Here is a 24044-nt window from a genome sequence, read left to right on the forward strand (position 1 = left end):
ATCCTCTGCGTCTGGAGGAAAGAAGGTTTGTACACAAACATAGAAGAGGATTCTTTACGGTAAGAGCAGTGAGACTATGGAGCTCTCTGCCTGAGGAGGTGGTGATGGTGAGTACAATAAAGGAATTCAAGAGGGGCCTGGATGTATTTCTGGAGTGTAATAATATTACAGGATATAGCTACTAGAGAGGGGTCGTTGATCCAGGGAGTTATTCTGATTGCCTGATTGGAGTCGGGAAGGAATTTTTTTATGGGGAAAATTGGCTTCTGCCTCACAGTTTTTTTTTTTTTACCTTCCTCTGAATCAACTTGCAGGTTAACAGGCCGAACTGGATGGACAGATGTCTTTTTTCGGCCTTATGTACTATGTTACTATGTTACCTCAATTGGAAGCACTATAAATTCCTTCCTTAACTTTAGCCTCTTTTCTCTCTTCTTTACTCTCTCATCTCTCTTCTCTCTCTTCTCTCTCTCCTCTCTCTGTCTTTCTCCTCTCTCTTCTTTTCTCTCTCCTCTCTTCTGCCCCTCTCCTCTCTCGTCTTTTCTTTGTCACCTCTCTTCTCTCACTCTCCTGTCTTCTTTCTCTCTTCTCTCTATCTCTCTCTTATCTTCTCTCTCTGCTCTCTTCCGTCTCTCTCTTCTCTTCTCTCTCTCATCATCCCATCGCTCTTCTCTCTCTATGATGTCTTCTCTCTCTCCTTGCTCTCTTCTCTCTCTTTTGGAAATTCTACCAAAACAAATCTAAAGAAATTCTAATTCTACCAAATGAGAATTTTTTCAAAGATTCTGGTCAATTGATTCTCTCATCTATTATCTAATTGTATGACTATGGTATATCCAGTATTTTCTCATCTTATCGAAAATAATATACTAATGTATTAATTTCAAGTAATAGTATGATCGTTGATGTTCATAGCTTACAGATTCTTCAATATTACAGTGCAAAACATAGCACTAATCTACTTTTATGCTCCATTTTTTACAAATATAAGTCCTCAAACATAAACAACCATAGAATCACATCTGCTGCCTCTATTGCTGTGTTATTCGGTTTTCTATGGTCCCACTAAAGAAAATTCAACAATAATTATGAATTTTCTTCATGAATATTTTATATTAAGGTATCACTCTGACATCTGTCTCCAGTTTCACCAGTACATTACTGTTCATCAGTATAGAGCTCTATTCATGCTGCATCTGTTTGATGAAGACATTGGGAAATGCTCCGAACATAAACTTTCAACAGATATCTCCGATATCTCCGACTAATGGCATATATTGGCCATAAATCATCCTGTATACCATACTTTTTTTGTATTGTCAGGATGTATTTAAAAAAAGAATACGAGCTGTGCTATTTATTCAGCAAAAAAAGGGTATATTAAGGAATTGTCTAGCTAGTGGCAAACATTTAGGGTAAAGACAGTTTATTTTTTTTATGTAGGAGGATATCCGGTGGGTCTGGTTGCAAGCCCCTCCTTCATTGGTCATGTTCAGGAAGGGAGGGCCATGCAGTCTTTGGAAAAGTCTGTTCTAACAGGTGGACGTTTCGAGCTGCTGATCTTCTAATATCTACAGTATATATTAGTAAACTGTACATGATCATGTTATCCTGTTCTGAAAACATTATCTTAAAGAAATGACCAGCCCCTTTAACATAAATTATCTATGGTATATAGAAATTGTACTTTCATACTCAACAGTATTATCAGTTAATAACCTACAATATTTTGACTTTATGACCTATAGAATTTTTGAAAGCCGTGCCAATTAAGTCTGTAAATCCATTCGTTAATAAAAGCAACATTCATATATTTTGTGGCATCACAGAATATAATTTTGTGAGACAGAATCTATTGTTTCCTTTTCAAATTTATGGTCACAAAATTATTTTTGCCATCTGTAGCTATATAAAATGTTTATAGTTGCAATGAAAAAAAAAATCCTTATTTTTGTCTCTGATTTTCTGATACTCTTCAGTTTCCTCCTTTTCTTCCCTCACTATTTCTTTGGCTTTGTTCTGAAATCACCATATTTCTGAGGACCCCTAGTATAATTTCCTACCAGTGTCAGCTATAAACCGTCATTAGTTGAGCACCATGTATTATATCACAGTCCTTGCTTCCCAGCATGTTCCACTGACAATGATTCACACACGGCAGATGGCAGAGATACAAATAAATAGATTTAATGGCTACGCTGATGTCTGCCTAAATTCTGCAATTAACTTAATCTCTGTTAAATGATGTCAGAGACTAAATGTTTTTATTATGGGTTGTTTTATTTTATTTATTTATTTTTTGCTTAACTATTATGATTTTAGAAACCTTTTGTCAAGTTTGACAGTTTAGAAAATTTGGTAAAAGTGATTACGTCTTTCAAACAAATGGCAAAAATATAAATAGCAATATGTTCATATGATAATACAAGTTAAAGGCCATCAGCTACATCACACCAAATTTTCCTACATTTTGCTTCCGCAGAGTTTGTGTAAATCCTTCACCTAGCTGGCGGTGCTGCAGAATCTGATATTCTGTTTTTGTAGGCTCTCTTAGCTCTCCTCCTCCCCTTTTTAACTAATAGCAGAAGAGTGGAGAGGGAGGGGAGGATCCAAGGAGGAAAGAGAGAAAACACGAGGAAATTTGCTGGGGAAGACACAAGCACCATGGAAACACAGATCCAGCATTTATTACTGGGAGGGATACAGTCGCATGACAAGTCTGAATATACAATAGAAGCAGGTACCAAACAGAATTTTAGGGTGTCCAAAAAATTAATCAATGAATAAAGTTTGAAGAATTAACCAATAACATATATAAACATATGTTTTTCTCATCAAAGGTGTCCATAGCCTTCTGTCAGCAGATTTGTACCTATCTCACTGTCTAACCTTTTACATGTGCACTTGGCAGCTGAAGGCATCTGTGTTGGTCCTATGTTCATGTGTGCCTGCATTGCTGAGAAAAATTAATTAAGTTTTCATAAATGCAAATGAGCCTCTGGGAGCAAAAGGGGCGTGCCCTCTCCACTTTGATTGACAGGGCCAGGCAGTGAAAACATTATAACGCCTGGCCCTGTCAATGAGAGTGCAGAGGGAAAGGCAGTTCGAGAGAAGAGAGCCTCTAGGTGTAACAGCAACGCCCCTGTTGCTCCTAGAGGCTCGTTTGCATATATTAAAAGATCATTTTTTCTCAGAAATGTCGGCACATATGATCACAGGATCAACACAGATGCCTTCAGCTGCCAAGTGCACATGCAACAGGTCAGCCAGTGTCATATGTACAAATCTGCTGACAGATGCACTTTAATTAATTTCAATGTTCACATCATCTCCTTACTAATGTTGACAATAATGAAATACCTAAAGCAACCCAATAACAAGTTGGCCTTATTTATCAAAATTAGAGATTTGAGAATTTCTCAAAATTCCATTGCTGGTCCAATGTGGCCACCCAATCCAATTCTGGTTTGAATAAATTTGAAAATCCCTCTCTGTCTCCCTCTTACTCTCTTCCATTCTCCCAAAATCTCACAATATTCTGGGATGTTTGAATTTGGGTAGAATTTCAGAATTTTTGAATTGACCCACTTATCTTTATTCCCATAGCAATGAATCAGCGATCTGCTTTTTTAAATGGTTCTGGGTAGTAAAAGCTGCATATTGATATTAAATAAAGAAGGGCAATTGTGTCAAAAATTTAAAGGAATTTTACCTTTAACAAAGACTTTTTGACATGCTAATGGAGGGCCATACATTGCATAGAGTTGGACTGAGAGCCGCTATGTGGCCTTGGGGAAGAACATTTGATAGCTACACAAAGAAAATGTGGGTGGCACTGCTAGCTGTCCTTCTTGTCTCCGGTAGGATTAAATAATACGCCCGATACCGGACCCCCTTATCGCCACTAGCGGTGCTCAGCTTCCAAATGAAGAAAAATGTCAGTAATCTGAGGAAACGCACTAGCGTGAAACAACCATCGCTGCTTGATCTGGCTTGTGTGGTGTTCAGATTGCCCACCTATGCCTTGTGATTTGCTTTTACTCATTTGATGGAATACAAGAAGATTTCTTTGACTACTATGGTAAGTGCCACCTTGTTTCTTATTATGGACAAGAACATTTGATAGTCCCATCCCTTTTTACAATTAGATTATAAACTGTGTGGGACTCTCTTCCTCCCGAAGAACTTCATGTCTAGAAAACTCACCCATAGATATCAATAAACATCTCCCGCCTATTGTGCCTAAGGTTCTCATGGCTGCTGTAAAACGTATCTCTGAAGGCTATTTTAATCCTTGCCCCAGACAGCCTCCAAACCCGCCACCAGAAGGCCGTATACACAAGCTGAATTTGCTGGGGTTGCCTCTAAAAATTCAGGGACTTTCAGAGAAAGCTGTTTTGTGATTGGTTGATATGGGCAAAAGGATTTAGATCTTGTAGATAATTTCATAAATCTCCTGCACTGTCCATGGTCCTGTTATCAGTAGGAGCCTCAGATACGGTAAAGCATAAACCATTATCAAAGACATTTATCAAGACTGGTGTTTTTTTTCACCGGTCTTGATTTCCCTTGCGCTACCGGGGAAGGCGCCAAATTTATGTAGAGGCACACGCCTCTCATAGATTTGGTACATCCTCGTTGGCCTTGTACCTTCCTAGCTGCCATAGATTTCTGTCTTTATTCACCCCATAAGGCTCCATTCACACGTCCTTAGAATGGGTCCGCATCCGTTCAGCAAATTGCGGAACAGGTGAGGACACATTCATTCTCTATGGGGCAGGAATGGATGCGGACAGCACACAGTGTGCTGTCTGCATCCGCATCTCCGGAGCGCGCCCCCGCTCTTCTGGTCCGCGGCTCTGGAAAAAAATAAAACATGTCCTATTCTTGTCCGTAATTGCGGACAAGAATAGGCAGTTCTATGGGGGTGTCTGCCGGGTGTATTGCGGACAAGAATAAGCAGTTCTATCGGGGTGCCTGCCGGGTGTATTGCGGATCCGGAATACACTACGGACGTGTGAATGGACCCTTAAACTGGCGTAATAAAGATAAATGTGGCGGGCCTGCTGCAATGCTCCCTCCCCGTCCTCGCCACTCCCGCTTTTCTCATCACTCCTGAAAAGTGGCATGAAGGAAAAACTGCAGATGTGCCTCAAATATGGCGTGCGACATAATATGAGACTTTTTTATGCCAATATTGTGGCATAAATAAAATAATAAATGTCTTCCTTTGAACGTAATCTAGTCCAGCAGTAATTTTTTTAAAATCATTTTTGGACATAAAACATCTATGTATTTCTAACTGCTATAGACATTTATTTTGCCATATTTTTTCTTTCTTTTTTTCTATTTAATGGCCTACATCCTTCATATCATATGTAATTCCCATTGATGGTAGGTCACTGTATATTAATTGTATTTTATGATTATTTATTCGTGTATGTAGCATACAGTATACTGTATGTATTTTGAATGCCTTTATATTATGTATATGTGTAGAAATGCAGCCAAGGGTTGATGTTTTTAGTTGTCTTATGATTATATCGTTCATTATTATATAGTTAAACTACGTAAACATACATTATTCATTTTACTTTTTGTCTTCTTTGGTTGAATAATGTTATAGTAATAATCAGCTTTGTGAATTGTCTCTGGAGAGACACATCTTTTATTATTATTATTTATTATTCCATTCATTCCATAGCGCTGTACATATGATAAGCGGTGCACATACATAACACAGACAATTGCACTAATCATAAACAAGATGAGTTACAAAGGAGAGAGGGCCCTGCCCGTGAGGGCTTACAATCTACATGGGCTGGCTATATTAATACTTTCCTTATTCTCTCACTGTATAGTAGGGGTTGTACATAGTTAGGAAAACACGCTATCTTCCAAAAATGTCACACCGGTACATGTTTTAGTAATTCTGGACAACCCCTTTAAGGTTTTTTATTACAATTTTTTTTGTTAAATGGGTATTATTTAGTTTAGTAGCGCATGAGGTATGACATCTACTATCAACTTTTAAAAATGATAGTACGTTATTTTTTAGCTTTTAACTCTTCCTTATGTTCATCAGGCTTCATGCACTTTGTTGTTCTATGGTCCTATGTTGTGCAGATCCATAAAAACGGCATCTGGGTCCTTAGTGTGGGTCTGAGGGAAAGGAGTTGGCCTAGTTCGCACAGGAATAGAGATGAGTGAAGTTCCGAAAATTTGGTGTGGTCCGATTAATCCGATATAGCAAAAAAAAACTAATTTGGGTACAAACTGATTCTACACAAATCAAAAGTGCTTTAAATGCCTTGAAATTTTTTCTCTCTCTCAGTTCTACCCAACCGAACATGAAGACATTTTTATTCTGAATTCTAAATCTGAATCCTTTCACAATTTGGGTCAAATTTTGATTCTAACAAATGATTGACTCATCTCTACACAGGGAGTCTTATAGCAATTGTATCCTGAAAAATAGGGAATGTGTAAATAATCTGGATTGTGTCCCAAAACCTATTCTTCATTTTTCAAAGTGCCAGATCTGAATATTTTTGTAATTATATGTAATTAAAAATGTAGGATACCTATTGAGATATTCAATAAAATGTATCTGTATAGCGCCACCTGCTGTTTGTTCTTTTCCTTATTTTTTTGTCCATCTCACTGAGCTGGTCGCACATGCTGAGTTTAAATCTTGAACTTCCGAGCTGCCAGGCTGAAGATAATCAGGCAAATGAATTGGGGCAATGAATGAGATGATCTCTGGATCCATATAATGCTCAGGGCTGGAGCTAGCTGTCTGATTTTCAATTTTACATCAATCATGGCATAACCCCTTTAACTGGAAGGATAAAACCTGACTCTCTACTGCCACCTATGGGGTGACTACCGTATAAAATCAATCCCTTTGGGACTTGACTTTGGATATAAACCAAAACCAGAATCTTTTCTATAAGATAATTAAATAGATTAATAAATCACAATTATCATCAATAGCTGTTTGAGGGTTTTTTACTTATACGGTAGCGTTCCAATAGGGGGCACTAGATAAGAGCTTATTTACATTTGAAACAGTTTGCAGTATGTGTCATTGCCAGTCATTTTATGGAGGTGTATGAAGTAACCATTCTGAGTCCTGTGTACGTAATATGGACCCATAGGAACTAGGATTGCCCCAATAAAGGGTCTGTGCTCATTGGCTTTGTGTGGTCATAAAAGGTAATATATTCTATCTATCTGAAAAGAAACAGGACTCATATTTATTTAACCAAATAAAAAATGCAATCCACTTTGCTATAAATCCACAGCAAGCTGATTTGATGCCTGTCATTAGATTCCTGCGTCCGCTTGCTTGCAGAGTTTCAGTTTCAACTTTAATAAAACCATAACCCAGACAAATATTGAATTTATGTTACTTTAGCTAACACAGGCTGGGGGGGGGGGGGGGGGGTCCGTCCTCTCCCACAGCCGCGGTATTGCATTTACTGGAAATAAATGTACCTCGCTATCTTCAACAGATTCATTTAACTCTGACTTCACCGTCTAAGACCAAGGGATTTCTGGCTATTATATTACCTTGGAAAAAAATATCAATTTTCAATAGATTTATTTCTTGAGTAATTATGGCTATGATGAAAACGTTGAAAAACCTCAGGCAATTCTGTGCATAAAACCCAAAATGAGGAGCCAGTTATCTGAGGAGCAGGTTTATGAAACAATGCCCCGAAGTACTGGGATAGAGTTCACTGGAGAGATTATTGCTCAACCTGTCTCCACGTAGAACTTTCATTTATCAGTCACAATGTAAGAAGCTCAAGAAAAGAAACACTATGAAGTATTGTGCAAGACTTGATGGAGTTGTCCAAGATCAGAAAAAAATATTTGTCCTTATCCAAAAACACCGCTCCATATCTTTTTGTAGACTGTGCCTATGTAACGGTCTCTGCTCCAGAAGTCAATCAAACAGGTTCACCTACTCTGGAGCAGAGAAACAGTAGGAGGCTTGAGAGTCAATGTAGGACTGCTGTATGCCAGTTTTTGTACCTGCTTTTTGCCCTTTTGTGCCATGTCCACTGCGTCACTACTTCTGGCAGGTAAAGGTGCCACGCTGCTTACCCCGCCGACTTCTCCTCCCTACCTGCAGCCCGGGCCCATTCTGTGGTTGAACCTGCCTCCCTATTTCTCAGGTCAGTTATTGACCTGAGGTAGGGAATAGTCCAGTCCCGAAACACATTGCCTTCTTTTACACTATCAATAAATGGTTGATGTTACAACTACTCCTTTGAAGATCCATTTATAAAGCAGCACTCAGGCAAATTTGCTTTTTATGGCTATATGAGAGACATCATCTGGATTGATCTTCCAGGGGGACTATAGGGCAGCAGTTTCCTTCAAAAGTTTCTTTGGCTTTTTTGGTTGTTGTGCCCACAGCACAATGCCCTCAGATTAGTGAGACCGTCACCCACCCCCACACTTGACTAACCCTTAGGTATTGTTCTATGCATGCTTTTTGAGTATTTTTAACACACTACAGTGAGTTCCCTCGATGAAGGTGTATGGTTTAGTAGGAAAGAAGCGATCTCGGGCCCTGCGGCATCTGAGGATCACAATGACGGGGGGCAGCACAATCATTGCTTTCTGTCCTTGCAGCCATTACTTACAAAGAAATGCACTTTATGGAGAAGTAATTTGTCACAAAGCAGCCAAATCAAATTTTCCAAAACTTCGCTTATCTCTAAAAATGACCATGAAAGCAATCTAACTTCAGAGATTCTCCTGTCCTTCTGAAAGGCGTTAGCTCTAACCACTAAACTTCTCCCAAAATGGAAATGATGCATCACACGACACAGCAGAAATAAAACAAAATAAGCGATTTATACATATCCTTTCTAAAATTCACAAGCTTGAGGGTTGATGTCTCACACAAGAAGCAGATGTAATGGATGAATAAGCTGTGACAAGAGGACCTCACACATTGCAGCAGATTGCTTAAATCTTTATTTTTGTCCATTTCGGGGTAATTCAAAGAGAAAGAAGCGCTTGACTGGTTTCCATCTATTCAGTTCTTCCACATCTTTCTTCTCTTCTTCCAGGTTTTGCTTGTGGATCATGACTTTGTATGGAACACTGGGAACAACAAGCAGAAGAGAAGATGCAATACTGAAAGTCATGAATTCTGCCAGTGAAGATAATGAGATGACTGTTGAAAAGTGATCTATACAGAACAGGAAGTCTCAATATACAATTAGGCTTAGTAGCCAGTGCGAAAAATGGAGGATTTTCGGATAAAAAAATACACATATTAACATAAAAAATTAGTTTAAATGATTAGTCATTTTCTGATTCACTGTTTAGCAATTAGCACATCTAAGGGTTTACCAACTAAATGGGAGTCCAGTCACACATATGTGCATCAATGGGGTTCTTAGGAATGGCTTATTAGGATTATTGAAGGCTAACATTAAAAAAATGACACAACTTTGCACAAATCTCCTTTTTGGTGTATACAGATCCTATGCAGACCTATGTGTCTCCACTGTAACAGACTATAAACTGTGTTGTGTACTCTGACCCTTCAGTCATAGTTTCCTTTGTGTTCTGCATCTCCTTAAAGTACAATCAGTCCATTCAGCTGTCAGTACCTAGAGGAGGCTGATAACTTTAGCCATAAAGGTTCTGGAAAGCCGATTATTAAATACACTGTTAGGCCTCTTTCACACGGGCGTCTTATTTTTGGCCCGGATAAGAGGCGGGTGCGTTGCGGGAAAATGCGCGATTTTTCCGTGCGAGTGCTAAACATTGTCATGCGTTTTGCACTCGCATGAGAAAAATTGCGCATGTTTGGTACCCAAACCCGAACTTCTTCACAGATCAGTGTTCTGTAGATTGCTAATATTTTCCTTTATAATCATGTTATAAGGGAAAAATAATACATTCTGAATACAGAATGCATAGTAAAAGAGCGCTAGAAGGGTTAAAAAAAAAAGAAAAAAATTTAACTCACCTTAGTCTACTTGATCGCGAAGCCCGGCATCTCCTTGTGTCTCCTTTGTTGAATAGGACCTGTGGTGAGCATTAAATACAGGTAAAGGACCTTTGATGACGTCACTCCAGTCATCAAATGGTCTTTTACCATGGTGAATCACCATGGCAAAAGATCATGTGACCGTACCATGTGATGACCGGAGTGACGTCATCAAAGGTCCTTTACCTGTATTTAATGCTCACCACAGGTCCTATTCAACAAAGGAGACACAAGAAGATGCCGGGCTTCGCGATCAAGTAGACTAAGGTGAGTTAAATTTATTTTATTTTTTTAACCCTTCTAGCGCTCTTTTACTATGCATTCTGTATTCAGAATGCTATTATTTTCCCTTATAACCATGTTATAAGGGAAAATAATAATGATCAGGTCTCCATCCCGATCGTCTCCTAGCAACCGTGCGTGAAAATCGCACCGCATCCGCACTTGCTATGGGGCCTGCGTCGTGTGAAAATCGGACAAAATAGAGCATGCTGCGATTTTCACTCAACGCACAAGTGATGCGTGAAAATCACCGCTCATGTGCACAGTCCCATAGTAATGAATGGGTCGGGATTCAGTGCGGGTGCAATGCGTTCAACTCACGCATCGCATCCGCACGGAATACTCGCCCGTGTGAAAGGGGCCTTAGGGCTTAGCGAAGGGGGGTTCCCTTTCACAATATACTCTTAAAGGGAAAGACTCAAATATATGTATTTCTACTGATAAAAACACGTTCCTTTTTCTAATCTGTTTTTATTTTCTATTTTTTATTTTATGTCTTGAAAATTATTATAAGGGCAGCCAGCTTGCCTGAACTGCTGTTAACGGCATTTAGAGGTGTGTTTTATAGCAGTCACATGGGTCATAGACACACTGGAGAGGAGATGACTCATTGACTTCTATAGGCAAGGGAGGATTGGACATAGACCCTACAGGGAAATTTCCCAGTGGGCCAATGCCCGAGGGGCCACCCAAGTCCTCCTGATGGTTGCATGGCAGGTACATAATGATCTAAAGCTAAGCAGACGCAGTTGCCCTCTTGAACTCTACTGTATTACCATCCTCAGGACAATGATACAGTTGAATACTGTGGAGAGTGCGGCAGTACTTTGTGCAGCACTGTGGTATTTGACTCTGCTAGGGCGGTATTTTCTACAACACTGTGATATTTGATTCTGCTGGGGCGGTACTTTGTGCTTTACTATGGTATTGCAGACCCTGTCTACTTCTGTTGTCCCTGCTTACTTATGTTGGCCCTTCTCTAATCAATTTAGTCCCGGCTACAACATGGGGCCACTTTAAGTTCCCAATCCATCCCTGTCTATAGGAGAGTTTCCTGTTTCATGATCTCTGGCCTGTGTAGAAGTAATTGCGCAAGGAGGGGATGAGTTGTGATATCAATTATTGTGAATGGTGAATCCTATCTATCTATCTCATATATTATCTATCTATCTATCTATCTATCTCATATCTATCTATCTAATTTCTATTATCTATCTATCTATCTATCTATCCACTGCTTGAGAAAAATCCCATTGAGAGGATTGAAACGTCGCATGCTTGGTGAATAAAGTTTTTTTACTTCTTCACGACTTGGATGTGCCGCGGAGTTCATTTGTTCTATATCTATCCATCTATCAATCAATCTATCTATCTTATATCTATCTATCTCATATCTATCTAATTTCTATTATCTATCTATCTATCTCATATCTATCTATCTATCTATCTATCTCTCCATGTTACCTTCCATTGTAATTTTGCCAGTGAAGATAATGAGATGACTGTTGAAAAGTGATCTATACAGAACAGGAAGTCTCAATATACAATTAGGCCTAGTAGCTAGTGCAAAAAAATGAGGATTTTAGGATAAAAATATATACATATTAACATAAAAAATGTATTTAAATGATTAGTCATTTTCTGATTCACTGTTTAGCACATCTAGGGGTTTGCCAACTAAACCCCATTGATTGTCTACATGGACCCATTTAATATACAAATGTTTTGCACCTCATCAAACATTTATATATATTTGTCATCTACTATAATTATATATACCATCAGATGTCATACAATGATAAAAAAAATTGCAAATGTTTCCACATTTATAAAAATATAGTCTAAATAATCCAGGGTTATCATGGTCTAGGGGGTTCAAATATGTAGAAATAAAAACCAACAATGCAATCGTTTGGTGATACAGAAGAAACTGAGCTGAGTTGGTCTTTGTAACGGAAATGCTGTTAGAATTCTAATCTATAATAAAGAGAATCTGCCACCAAGCACAATGTCTTGTAGGGCTAGCTCAGCTGACTATAATGATCCCTTTCACTTAAAGACCTGTTGTCTCATTCTGGAAAAAAAAAAAGTACTTTTCATCTATATGAAATGAGGAGTTAAGTGCATTGAGGGCGGGCCCAAGCCACTCTATGCATGCTTGCTCCTCCTGCTTCCTCTATCTCCTTTTTGATTGACAGGACCAGGTTCTTGCAAAGTCATCTCACCTGGTCCGGTCAATCAAGAAGTAGAGGGAGATGCTAGCAGAGGAAACAGGAGGGGCAAGGGTACACAAAATGACTTGGACCCACTCTCGGTGCACTTAACAGTTTATTTGCATATGGATCAAAAGTAATTTTTCTCCAGAATGAAGCAACGAATCACTAAGTAAAATATATCTTTACATTTAGATGAGTTAGCCCTACAAGACACTGTGCTTGGTTTATCAGTGGGTTTCCTTGTGAGTCGTGACAGACTCCCTTTACAGAGCCCATATAATGCTGACATATTGCTCTCATATAATACTGAAACTAAATCCCACCATCAAATCCCACCATTGTCACTAAATAATAAAGGATTATTTTAGCTTGCTTTTGTTATAATTTTTTTTTTTTTAAAGAGGGCCCTGGAGAGTTGCCCAGTTTTCTATTTCCCTAAAAATGAACCTGTCGATAATAATAGGCAACAAAACGTCTTTATACTTACCGTGGTCTCTTGGGCAATTTTTGAAGAGGAATGAATGTATCAGCTTTAATTTTATAGGATTCCCTGCAAGAAAACACTTTACTGTAATATAATATAAATTAGTATTGGACGTATGAGATATGGATCTGTATTTGTACATTAGTAGTAATAAGTATTTATTTTCTGGGATCAAGCAGGTTTTTTAATAGTTTGGCTATTTCTCTCCAGGGAAGGCTTTCTAAGCACATCACACCTACCTTACATGCTAGGCATACAGGTCAACAAGAAGCATTATAGCAGAACTAATAGCATAAAGGGACACATCCATCAAAGTTATTTTTATCACATACACATATTAAAGGCTATGGACACCTTTGGGGGGATTATATATTTTTTTTATATTGCATTGTACTCGTTTTGCGCTAAAAAAATCATTTTTTTAAATTGGTTTTTATTTAAAATGCTGAGCCCCTTTCTCTGTACAGCCTCGGAATTCTCTAGTAGCATGTTTTGTGCTTTAATGCTTCCTGTAGGCAGCTCAGCTGACAGCTCCTTATCTGTGATCTCATTATAGTGCAGTTCTTATCTTACTAATAAGAATGAGGCTTAAATAAGTGTTTATGACCTTTTAGAGATAAAGTTTATTAGATGACCAGCACAAAGAGAAAGTGCAATTCACACAGCTAGACATACAGTTAACCCATTGTGACAGAACTACTGAATATTTTATTTTTTATTTTTAAATTAATTTAAAAAAAAATTATATCCGCAACATAAAAATTTACAAAACATGATGTTACACAGTTACAGTAGTTATCCACAAAAATTTACAAAACATTTCCATCATGAGTACAGATTTCATATACAAAAAAGGTAAGTGCCCTATTTACTCCCTTTCCCTCCTCCCTTCCCCCACCCTCATTATCGCTGTCTCGGGGCATATCCGCGGCAAACAAGACTCTATGACCATGTTGACCAAGTTTTGTCCCAACTCATTTTCTGGCTCATCGTATAACTGGTGATTTTCTCATATTGATATATTGACATCTGAATATTTATAATAAAGACCAATTGAAAAAAAGATTTTTAGCCCAAAATGCAATCATAAACAATTGCCCTTGAAGGCGTACATAGCCTTTAAGAACCACCAGGATAAAAAAAATAAAAAATCCTTTTTCTCTGAAAAGCAGTAACCGGAAGGAACAATCCCACCAGGCAGTATGTTTGATTTAATAGGGTTGATCCTACTAACAGGTGCCCTTTAAGGTTGTTAGGAAAATGTGACAACTACTACCACAGTTGATCATAAAAATACTAATACTAATTTTACTACCACAACCTCCACTACTGCTACACATAATAATAGTCTGATGATAATGTCTCTTTAACTTTAGAAAGAAAACGGTTATTCCATGCGACATAATGCAGAAGAATTTTGTATACAAATACCTGTTCATTTGGATTCTTGCCTAAATGTTTAGGTTCATAAACCTCCTGCACTGTTAGCACTTCCCTAATAACAATGCGGCTCTCCAGTAAAAAAGTGCAGCCGTCCGAGATGTTCCTAGCGACACAAATTTACTGCTGACTCGGGTGAATCGTCTCTTGTTTACAACGTGCGGAGCAGCTGCATAATGCGTGAGACAGCAAAAATCTTACAAGTTATTTGGTTAAGTTGCTTAAAATTCTGGAAAACTATTTTTTTTTTTAAACTTAGGCCTTATTCAGATGTCCATATTACAAAATCATTCATGTTCCAGCTTCCACACACGGACACGTTTTCATATGCTGGAATGACCGTGTAGGACACAGACCTGGCAACCATTCATCTCCAGGTCCGTAAAATATGGACAGAATAGTTCTTGTCCTGGGTCTCTCTGTATGGTCCTTGGTCTGTGCAGAAAAAGACTGAAGTGTTTATATCACCTTGGGTCAAGGTGCAGTCCGTGTACACATGGATGTGAAGAAGGCTTAAAAGAGTCACTGTACTTTCACAAAATTTTCATTTAATTTCATGAAGAATCACTTAATTTAAAAAATCTGCCTGCATCAACTTGAATAGAGTCATGGCCCTAGAGGTCTCACTTCCACCTAATTTGCAGTCCACTGTCTGTTGTCAGGCAAGATCTGTCCATGGTAACAGAGACTCAGAAGACTCCAAGGAAATGGGGGGGTGTCAGAGCTAGCTGAGACCTTGAGCCTGATAAAAGAACTGCATCTACACTGCTTTGGATGATTATAGGAGCCTCTTTTGTGTCTATAAGTTTGACTTCCCCCAGGAGTGCACCTAGCCTTTCTGCTGTCTGAGGCGAAAACTGAAACAGCGCCCTCGCCCAATGCCAATTTCCTAACCTAACCCCTTTGCCACAATGAAAGAGCTCATTGCCCATGGCCCTTCAGCTGCCCCCCTCTTGTCTCTACCTTGTGCTGCCTGAGGCAATCATCTCACCTGGCCTCATTGGTGGTGCACCCCTGCTTCCCCCTCCTTATCTGTTCTGTGAGCACCGGAGCTAAAAACAAACAATTGAAGGGTGTTCTATAAGTTATCTACCTGAATTTAAGAACAACATTTTCTGAGAAAATAAAATTTGAATGTAATCTCCCTTGACTTCAACATACCTATTCCACTTCGCCTCCAGTGATCAGATGCCCTCAGAATATAAGGAGACTTCTTGCTGCAGCAGGAACTCTGTTATGGCCTCTCTGACTGCATTATCATCAGGAAATTGTTGCCTACACCGAAATTTCTTCAGGTTCCGAAAGAGAAAGTAATCCCTGGGAGCCAGGTCTGGACTGTAGGGTGCATGGTTAAGCTCTGTGAAGCCCATTCCCTGAGAGCATCTTGTGATTTGTGAAACTTTTGAGCTGGCGCGATGTTGTGAAGCAGGAACACAGCTGCTGAAAAGTTTCCATGGCAATTCTCTGTGATTACCTACCATAATGTCTTAATTGTTGAAGCATAGGTGTCTCCAGCAATTTTTGTCTTGTGTGACATGAATTCTAGTGATAAAATGCCTTCTCTATCCCCAAAAACTGTTGCCATGATCTTTCTAGCTAAATGCTGCACGCAAAGTTTCTTTGGAGTTGGTGACCTCTTTTGCTTCCATTGCATTGACTATTGTTTGGTCTCAGAATCATGGTGGTGGACTCATGTTTCATCACCCATAATAATTTGAGAATACAAGTATACTGGATTTTTGTAAGCATGTCTAAATTCTCTTGGCTAAATTGCTGGCAACAAGTTTTTTGCTCAGGTGTCAACATTCATGCTGCCCACCGGCAACTGACCTTTGAAATTATCAAAACATCATGAATGATGCCTAATTCATGAGCTATAATGCTGACCCTGACCTGACCATCTTTCAAAATCATGGCCTCCATGTAATGACCGGCAACACGCACAGGGAGGAAAACAGGGAAAGCCCTGCCCAAGGGAGAGGGAAAGGTGGTGACCCCTAACTCACCTTGCAGCTGGCACCTGCCTGCCCTGACGTCCCTAGACGGGTTCCTCACCCGTGCGGCGATCACGTGCCTAAACCCTGGCTTTCCCTGAAATGAGCCCTAGATAATGAACGGGCCGGTGGGATCGCTAGTCCTCACCACTGCACTAAGAGGGAAACACCAGGGAGAGGACAGACAAACACAGACAAACACAAACACCCAGGTGGACGGCAACAATTGTCCACAAAGGTCCAACAGGGATCCGGAGGGTAGCGTTCTAAGGCAACACTCAGAGAACGCAGCAACACAGCTCCAGTGGGTCAGAATAGATGTCCAGGCAGGAAGCTCTATATCTGGCAACCAGAGAAGTGTGAGAGGGGAATATAAGGAGGATTGGGAGTGCTGGACAAGGAACAGCTGAGAGAAGGAGCTACGGATCCCTGAGTGAGCCAAAAGGGTTTGTAAAGCAAACCCAGAAAGCTACAATAAGGAAACTTCCCTATCTGACATAGAGCGTGCAGCCAACCGCTGCGACCTCCTGACCCCGGGTACAACGGAGTCAGGCGTGGCTCTTGACACCCTCGTGACAGTACCCCCCTCTCTACGAGGGGCCTCCGGACACTCAGGACCAGGTCTCTCAGGATGAGAGGCATGAAAAATCCGGACTAGCCTGTCGGCGTTTACCTCAGACGCAGGAACCCACATTCTTTCCTCGGGACCGTAACCTCTCCAGTGCACCAGATATTGGAGAGAGCGGCGGACCCGACGAGAATTAACAATTTTGGATATCTGAAATTCCAAACTACCATCCACGACAACAGGAGGGGGTGGCAGCGGTGACGGTTCTAGAGGTGGAACATATTTTTTGAGTAACGACTTATGAAAGACATTATGGATTTTAAAAGTCTGAGGTAACTCCAGGCGAAAAGCCACGGGGTTGATGATGGCTACAATCTTGTAAGGACCAATAAACCTAGGACCCAGTTTCCAAGAGGGAACCTTCAACTTGATATTCCTAGTAGACAACCACACATAGTCATTCACTCCTAGGTCCGGACCTGGCGACCGTCTCTTATCAGCCATGCATTTGTATTTACCTCCCATATTTTTCAAGTTAGCTTGCACCTTCTGCCATACTGATGAAAGAGATGACGAAAACCGTTCCTCTTCGGGAACCCCAGAAGACCCCCCCTCTTTGAAAGTACAGAATTGGGGATGAAAACCATATGCACCAAGAAAAGGTGACTTGCCAGTGGATTCCTGACGGCGATTATTTATGGCAAACTCAGCTAACGGTAAATATGACGACCACAACTCTTGGTTTTCAGACACAAAACATCTTAGATATGTCTCCAGGTTTTGGTTGGTACGCTCAGTCTGTCCATTCGACTGAGGATGGAAAGCTGAGGAAAAGGACAAGTGAACCCCCAAACGGGAACAAAAAGCTTTCCAAAATTTAGAAATAAACTGGGTTCCCCGATCCGAAACAACATCGGAGGGGACCCCGTGAAGCTTCACGATCTCACTGACGAATACCTGAGCAAGAGTTTTAGCATTAGGTAGTGCGGGTAACGCAATAAAGTGTGCCATTTTGCTAAACCTGTCCACTACTACCAAAATCACTGTTTTACCCGCAGACAAAGGTAAGTCAGTGATAAAATCCATAGACAGATGTGTCCATGGTCTATTGGGAATGACGAGTGGTAATAGAGACCCTGCAGGACGTGTATGTGAAACTTTTGCGCGCGCACAGGTAGAACAAGAAGACACAAAATCCAATACATCCTGACGCAACCTTGGCCACCAAAAACGACGAGACAATAGCTCTAAGGTTGCTTTACTACCCGGGTGCCCAGCAAGTGCCGAATTATGATGTTCCTTTAATAATTCGAGACGTAGGTTCAACGGTACAAACAATTTCTCTGAGGGGCAAGAGACCGGGGCGTCCCCCTGGGCCTCTAACACCTTCCCCTCCAAAGCAGAGTGTACCGCAGAGACAACTACTCCTCTTTGTAGAATGGGTACCGGATCACTCACATTACCCCCTCCAGGGAAACAACGAGATAGTGCATCAGCCTTGGTATTCTTTACCCCAGGACGATAGGTAATCACAAAGTTAAACCTGGTAAAAAATAGCGACCACCTAGCCTGTCTAGGGGTGAGACGCTTAGCTGATTCGAGGTACAGCAGATTTTTGTGGTCCGTAAACACAGTGACGGGGTGGACTGCCCCCTCTAAAAAGTGACGCCACTCCTCAAACGCAAGTTTAATAGCTAACAGTTCCCTATTGCCAATATCGTAGTTCTGTTCTGCTGCAGATAGTTTTTTAGAAAAGAAAGCACAAGGACGCCATTTGCCAGGAGACGGACCCTGAGACAGCACAGCCCCCACTCCCACCTCTGATGCATCGACTTCAACAATAAAAGGCTGAGAGACATCAGGTTGGACTAGTACAGGTGCTGAGGTAAACCTCTCTTTTAGAGAGGAAAAAGCAACTTTAGCGGCGTCAGACCATTTAGAAAAATCAGTCCCCTTCCTAGTCATGTCAGTAAGGGGTTTTACGATCACCGAATAATTTTTAATGAATTTCCTATAGAAATTTGCGAAGCCCAAGAACCGTTGTAGTGCTTTGAGGTTCTCAGGAAGATCCCAATCCAAAATTGCCTGGACCTTCCTAGGATCCATACGGAAACCTGACGCAGATAAATAATAACCTAGGAATTGTATCTCCTGAACGGCAAAAACACATTTTTCAATTTTAGCATATAATTCATTCGTCCGTAGGACCTGTAGTACTTGTCTGACATGCTCCTCATGTGTTTTCAGATCAGACGAATAAATTAAGATATCATCTAGGTATATTACCACAAACCTGCCGATTAGATGACTAAAAATGTCATTAACGAAATGTTGAAAGACGGCAGGAGCATTGGTCAGGCCGAAAGGCATAACTAGATTTTCATAATGCCCCTCAGGGGTGTTAAAAGCTGTTTTCCACTCATCCCCCTCTTTAATACGAATCAGATTGTAGGCCCCCCTAAGATCGAGTTTGGAGAACCACCTAGCACCCGCAATCTGGTTAAACAGGTCAGGAATGAGAGGAAGAGGGTATGGGTCTCGGATGGTTATCCGATTTAATTCACGAAAATCTAGGCAAGGACGCAGGCCCCCATCTTTCTTTTTAACAAAGAAAAACCCTGCAGCCACGGGTGAAGAAGAGGGTCTGATGTGTCCCTTAGCCAAACTCTCGGAGATATAATCCTTCATGGCTTGTCTCTCTGGACCTGAAAGATTATATAACCTGGTCTTGGGCAATTTTGCGCCGGGAATAAGGTTAATCGGGCAATCATAAGGACGATGAGGTGGTAACTTCTGACAACCCTTTTCAGAAAAAACGTCCTCAAAGTCCGAAACAAATGTAGGTAGGGTAGTTATGGAGGCGACTAAGCAATTGCTATTTAAGCAATTTTCTCTGCACGGCTCACTCCACTCCAATATCTCCCTGGCCTGCCAATCCACCACTGGATTGTGCGCTACCAACCAGGGAAGGCCCAGCACCACCGGAGTGGGAAGCCCCTCCAGAACAAAACATGAGAGCATCTCGTTATGGTGGTCCCCTACCCGAAGGTGTAAATTATGAACGATGTGGGTGAGGTTTCTCTGAGACAGAGGAGCAGAATCTATAGCAAATATGGGAATAGGTCTCTGTAACGTACAGAGAGACAAACCCATAGTGTGGGCAAAATGGGCATCTATCAAATTTACCCCTGCTCCACTGTCTAGAAAGAAAGAAACAGTCTCTGTCTTATCACCAAAAACAATAACCGCTGGCAACACAAATTGCGATGTACGTATGGAGGAAACGTATACCCCCCGGCTGACATCCTCCACACAGCCTGGGGTTAGTAGTTTTCCGACGGTTTTTTTGTTTCTGAGGAAAGAAGGACAGACGTTAATGAAATGACCCCTCTCCCCACAAAAAAAAACAACCCCCACGCCTACGGCGAACCTCAGGAGGACGGACCTGACGAGTAGTTCCTTCTAGCTGCATAGGCTCGTCTATGTCCGTACAGACTAACTGCTGCTTGGGAGGGGTTACCAATGGCTCCGGTTTTTTCAACCTGTCCCTAAGGCGTCTATCTATACGGATAGAAAGGGACATAACTGCATCAAGGGAAAAGGGGGTCTCATACAATGCAAGCGCATCCTTAACCCTTTCGGATAACCCAGAGCAGAACTGACTCCTGAGAGCCGGGTCGTTCCATTGGGTATCCGTAGCCCACCTACGGAAGTCAGAGCAATACTCCTCTACCGGCCGCTCTCCTTGTAGGAGTCTCCGTAATTTTGATTCAGCCAGTGCGACTCGGTCAGGGTCGTCATATATGAGACCCAAGGCCCCGAAAAACTCATCCACTGACCGAAGAGCCTGGGAATCAGTAGGTAAAGAGAACGCCCAGGACTGCGGGTCCCCCTGCAGCAGGGAAATAACAACACCCACCCGCTGTTCTTCATTACCAGAGGAGTAAGGACGCAGTTTAAAGTATAGTTTACAGGCCTCACGGAACGTCAAAAACTTGTCCCTTCCCCCAGAAAATCTGTCAGGGAGAGGGACCTTGGGTTCCGCAACAACCTGGTTACCAGTAGCAACCGCTGGGCTTGCGGTCTGTTGTAATTGCTGCTGTTGCTGGAGGACCGACGCCTTCAATCCTGCCACCTCCAAAGACAGGCCATGAAATTGTTCGGACAGAGCAGCAATTGGATCCATACTGGATTCTAAGTAGGTAAAAAAAAAAAATTTTATATTTTTTTTTTACCTACACAAAAATAAGGGCCAGATATAATGTAATGACCGGCAACACGCACAGGGAGGAAAACAGGGAAAGCCCTGCCCAAGGGAGAGGGAAAGGGGTGACCCCTAACTCACCTTGCAGCTGGCACCTGCCTGCCCTGACGTCCCTAGACGGGTTCCTCACCCGTGCGGCGATCACGTGCCTAAACCCTGGCTTTCCCTGAAATGAGCCCTAGATAATGAACGGGCCGGTGGGATCGCTAGTCCTCACCACTGCACTAAGAGGGAAACACCAGGGAGAGGACAGACAAACACAGACAAACACAAACACCCAGGTGGACGGCAACAATTGTCCACAAAGGTCCAACAGGGATCCGGAGGGTAGCGTTCTAAGGCAACACTCAGAGAACGCAGCAACACAGCTCCAGTGGGTCAGAATAGATGTCCAGGCAGGAAGCTCTATATCTGGCAACCAGAGAAGTGTGAGAGGGGAATATAAGGAGGATTGGGAGTGCTGGACAAGGAACAGCTGAGAGAAGGAGCTACGGATCCCTGAGTGAGCCAAAAGGGTTTGTAAAGCAAACCCAGAAAGCTACAATAAGGAAACTTCCCTATCTGACATAGAGCAGTGCAGCCAACCGCTGCGACCTCCTGACCCCGGGTACAACGGAGTCAGGCGTGGCTCTTGACACCCTCGTGACACTCCACTTTAAGGCACATTTCCTCTGAAGACGCTCAACAGGTCACCCTGAACAAGGGTCGTCCTGAATTGATTCCCTACCCCATTTAAACAGCTCGTCCCAAAACTTTACTTGGTAGTAGGAAGGTGCATAATCATTAGGGAGGAGCAAAGTAAGCTTCGGATCCAAGATCCAAAGTCGTTTCGCTCAAAACTTTGGTGTAGCCTCCAACGAAGCAATGTGAGTTATTCCTGAAGTCTTGAGAGACTTTGGTGAATGACTTTGGCATTTGATTTTTAAAGTGAAAAAAAAAAACACATTTTAAAACTTGGATCCGAACTCGGCTTTGGTTCTGAGGTACCACATTTTAATGCTGTATGGAGACGGATCACTGTACAGCATTAAACTAAAGTTTCGAGCAAAGCAACTTCAGATGTAGGACTTGAAGCTCTCTTCTCTCATCCCTAATCATCACCATATACAGCAATCATCCTTTCATGAATCTCTTTAGGCTACTTTTCTTCCACTGTACTGCACTTGCGATCCTGTCACTTCCAGTGCTTTCCTCAGACTGCTATTGTGTGTGTTGCAGGTCCAAACATGTATCTACCTGCAGAATTCGCTGGGGCAGATAACTTATTGAACACCCCTCATAGTGGGAAGTAAGAGCAAGGATGTCACAGCAGTACAGTGCTCGTAGATTTCATTGAAGGGAGGTGCTCCCTGCTTTTGAGAGTAATACATCTACTGTAGCTGTGCAACTGAAACAATAAATAATATGGCTGAAAGAGACATTAGGAACACCCAAAAAAATCCTGTTCCTTCACAGTTATGATTGTATAAAGAAGCACATCCATTATGCAAGCTTTTTTTGAAAACTCAAGTATGCTTTAACTTTATGTAACAAAGCTTTCTCTTTTAGACATCTTGATTCTTGGGGTCCAATATGGATATACATACTGTATATATGGTGGATAGTTAATTTGACAATTATAAGAGGGTAATAACCATTAGTCAAGGAGAGGCGACAGTCATACCCAGGCCCAGAACCTGACCTTCTACCATATAAGAAGACCATATGCGCCAATTCTCCTGAAACGTGTGGAAGGCTGCCAGAAAAAGAACAGACCTTCTGGACTCCCCAAAAATTTGGAAAATCTCCCAGTGGATTAAATGGAGGGTTGCTTTCTCTCTCCATGAGTGCTAGCTGTATGCAACAGTGGGATGCTCCAGCTTCTGCGTCCATACATAATCTGAAGGAGCGTGAATGTATGATGACCATACAAGAAGAGGAGGAGTTTCCAAAAGTAGTTGCTTCCACACACAGAAAAATGATCTGTGGCGCTACTTCTTTCACTCTTCAAAATTGCCAAGTACGATAAAAACGCCATTATAAATGGCACTTAGTAGGTGGGGGAGCCTGTCATGGATTTATCAGACCACTGCCTTTATTCTACAAATCGCAAACATACCTAAAATTTACCACCGGCATCGTAGATCCAAGCATGTGAAAACCGGGACTGTATTCTACTGTGCGGAAAGGTTTATCACCAGGATGAGCCTCGGGGATTCCGTTTCGAGGATTGAAAACTGAAAAGCAAAGTAAAAAGGAAAATCTTTTTAAAACTTTCTAAATAATGTGAATAACTGTTCTTGTTACACCATAGCAACCAATCACAGTGTGATTCGATTGTCCAGACAACAGAGCTGTGACTAGTTGATATGGACAGCAATACAAGTTTCTATGTTAAACAGTTTTGATAAATTAAATCATTTTTTATATATTTCATGAAAAAGATTATCACTAGGAATGAGCAAATCGACTTCGGATAAAACATCCAAAGTCGATTCGCATTAAACTTTGTTCTAATACTGTACGGAGCAGGAGCTCCGTACAGTATTAGAATGTATTGGCTCAGATGAGACAAAATTATTGCTTCGCGAAGTCTCTTCATAAATTGATTTCTACTGTAAAAAAACATTTTCCAAAGTAGAGTTCGGTTCCCAGGTACCACTTGGAACTGAACCCAGCAAATTGCATTCATCATGTAGAGAAGGTTAATACAAGGCACTTACTAATGTATTGTGATTGTCCATATTGCCTCAATTGCTGGCTGGATTCATTTTTCCATCACATTATACATTG

The 24044-nt window shown here is 41.2% G+C and overlaps 1 protein-coding gene across 3 annotated transcripts in view; it reads right to left on the minus strand.

Annotated features, from left to right (window-relative positions):
- Positions 1 to 5729: 5729 nt before the first annotated feature.
- The window catches only part of SPATS1 (spermatogenesis associated serine rich 1), a 48328-nt gene continuing 30013 nt past the window's right edge, over positions 5730 to 24044 (minus strand). Inside the window, exons 5-7 of one of the 3 annotated variants that reach the window (XM_044291736.1) lie at positions 23371 to 23488; positions 13010 to 13072; positions 5730 to 9126 (exon numbers count right to left, since the gene is read on the minus strand). In XM_044291736.1, coding sequence (XP_044147671.1) covers positions 8997 to 9126; positions 13010 to 13072; positions 23371 to 23488 — 311 coding nt within the window. In that variant the 3' untranslated portion in view covers positions 5730 to 8996. Of the gene's footprint in view, positions 9127 to 13009; positions 13073 to 14565; positions 14882 to 23370; positions 23489 to 24044 lie in introns of those variants that run through there. The other 2 variants (XM_044291737.1, XM_044291738.1) reach the window with 2 other exon arrangements.

Source organism: Bufo gargarizans, chromosome 4 (genome assembly GCF_014858855.1).
Source record: "Bufo gargarizans isolate SCDJY-AF-19 chromosome 4, ASM1485885v1, whole genome shotgun sequence".
In the NCBI taxonomy this organism is placed as follows: Eukaryota; Metazoa; Chordata; class Amphibia; order Anura; family Bufonidae; genus Bufo; species Bufo gargarizans.